Source organism: Rosa chinensis, chromosome 5 (genome assembly GCF_002994745.2).
Source record: "Rosa chinensis cultivar Old Blush chromosome 5, RchiOBHm-V2, whole genome shotgun sequence".
Taxonomy (NCBI): Eukaryota; Viridiplantae; Streptophyta; class Magnoliopsida; order Rosales; family Rosaceae; genus Rosa; species Rosa chinensis.
In genome coordinates this window covers 88,575,578-88,577,769 of record NC_037092.1, presented here as the reverse complement: position 1 = coordinate 88,577,769, position 2,192 = coordinate 88,575,578, and the positions used below count along the sequence as shown (strand labels likewise).

Genomic DNA, 2,192 nt, shown 5'->3' with positions numbered 1-2,192 from the left:
TTATCTTGAACTGCCCATCTACTACCGTCCTAGGGCTGATGCAGCATTTTTACAGTACAATTATTTGTTTTTTGCCCCATATATATACCTAGGTCACAATTGCCTTAGTGGGAATATACCTATTGAGATTGGCCAATTGCAGCTTCTCCGACTGCTAACAACTTCTCCGGCAACATTCCAGACACTGGATATCTAACCTAAAGTACATGGAGACACTGGATCTCTCCATGAACCATTTGTCTGGAAAAATCCCGGCATCATTCACAGGTCTTAATTTCTTATCAAGGTTCAATGTCTCATACAATAATCTCAGAGGACCAATACCATCAAGCACTCAACTCCAGAGTTTCAATGCTTCTGCATTTGAGGGGAATCTGAAACTTTGTGGTGCCCCACTTCCAAATAAATGTCAGACAACAACGGGTGCTGATGCACCTGATACGAGCACCCAAGATGTAGACACCAAGAAGCATCAAATTCCATGGTTTTATATTTCTGTTGCACTTGGGTTCATCACAGGATTTTGGGGAGTCTGTGGTCCCTTGGTGCTTATGAGAAAGTGGAGGTATGCATATTACCATTTCCTAGACTATGTACAAGACAGGTTCTATGTGATGATAGCAAAGTGTATGGCAAGCATGAGGAGAAAGTTTGTTTAGAAGTTAGATAGTAGACATAGCTACTACTCTTATTGTAATAATCATAATAAAACATTCCCACAAATTTTCATTGACAAGCATGAAATTTTCACATATATTTACTTATAATTCATTCTGTGTAGATCAGTGCCTGTAGTTGGCACACAGAGGAAATAACAATACATTATTTCTTTTTGTGGCAACTAACAAGAAATTCATATGCACATACATTTGCTTCTGTAGGCCACTTGTGTGGAGAGAACTTGAGAGCAACAAGCATAAAATTCTTGCAACAGATAGAAACAGATGCACACTTTATTCTTCTTCCAATGCCAACTCCATTTAGTTCTTTCTACCTACAACACCATTAAGGAAACTACATTAGTCCACCAAAGATTAGCATAATTCATTCAAGCCTAATCACACAAAGGCTATGTTTGGTATGGCTGTTCCTTGAGAAAAAGCTGGCTTCTGCTTATTTCTGAGAATAAGTGGCTGAAAAGCAAAGCTGCTGAGTGTTTGGTAAACTGGCTTTTTATAAGGGCTGTCAGTGGCAGAAGCAGTGGCAAAGTGTTTGGTAAATCAAACTGGCTTGTGCTTTTTATTTGTGGAATGACCGAATTGGACATGAGAGATTATTTTGCTTAATTAATTGTATATAAAACAATATTGTTCAAATGATCTTGTTATTCTTTTTAATCTTTGTTATGTCCGTATTAATTTTTGTTAACTTTGAATTTTTATAAAGCATGGTGACTATTTGATTAATATTGGACAATATGATTTTAAATCATGGTGACTATATTATTATAAATCATAGTTTCTAGTTCACATCAAATGTTCACGTTATTACGCGCATTCATCAAACTTTGAGTAATGCTATTTCTTATTGCTTCCATTTCTTGTGCACCGTGACCATGATATTCTTCTTGTACATCATCATCCATTTCTATCTCACCACTTGACCCATAACCTTCTCTTTCTTCACTGCGGACAAAATGTCTATCACCTTGTGCATGTATCCGTATATAATTATGAAGTGTCATGGTAGCAATGACAATCTTCACTTGCTTTTCAAATGAATAACCTTGCATGTCCCTTAAAATCTTCCACTTTTTTTTCCAAACTCCAAATGTGCGTTCTATAACGCCTCTAAGAGAAGAGTGTGCTTGGTTAAATACCTCTTTTTCATTTCTTGGTTCTTGCCTACGGTATTGTTGAAAATGTTGTCTCGGACCTTTATAAGGTCCCAAAAATCCATTCATTTGAGGGTATCCGGAATCTACAACATAATATTTTCCTGTAAAATAAAGAAATGTCAAATTTTAACAAAACTTCATTCAAAGCATCACAAAATGTCTATCACCACAATAGCATTCCCATAACTTCAATATGACTTGTTCTGTTTGAACCCAACACCCCAAATTGAACCCAACACCCCAAAATTGGATTCCTTTTTTCCACAGACTCTTAGGACTTCTTCTCTTGCCTTTTCTTGCCCGTCTGGGTGCATAGCCAAGACAATCATGGTCCATGTTAACAAGCTTGAGGTTG

At 36.9% G+C, this 2,192-nt stretch overlaps 1 protein-coding gene across 1 annotated transcript; it reads left to right on the top strand.

The window, feature by feature from the left end:
* The first annotated feature begins 206 nt into the window (after positions 1-206).
* Positions 207-659, top strand: LOC121049310 (receptor-like protein EIX2). Its single transcript, XM_040506061.1, has one exon. It carries the CDS (start codon positions 207-209, stop codon positions 657-659), a length of 453 nt encoding a protein of 150 aa, XP_040361995.1.
* Positions 660-2,192: the final 1,533 nt, after the last annotated feature.

Coding starts and splice junctions, on each gene's coding strand:
- LOC121049310 (XM_040506061.1), top strand. CDS start 207: ATGGAGACACTGGATCTCTCCATGAACCATTTGTCTGGAAAAATCCCG.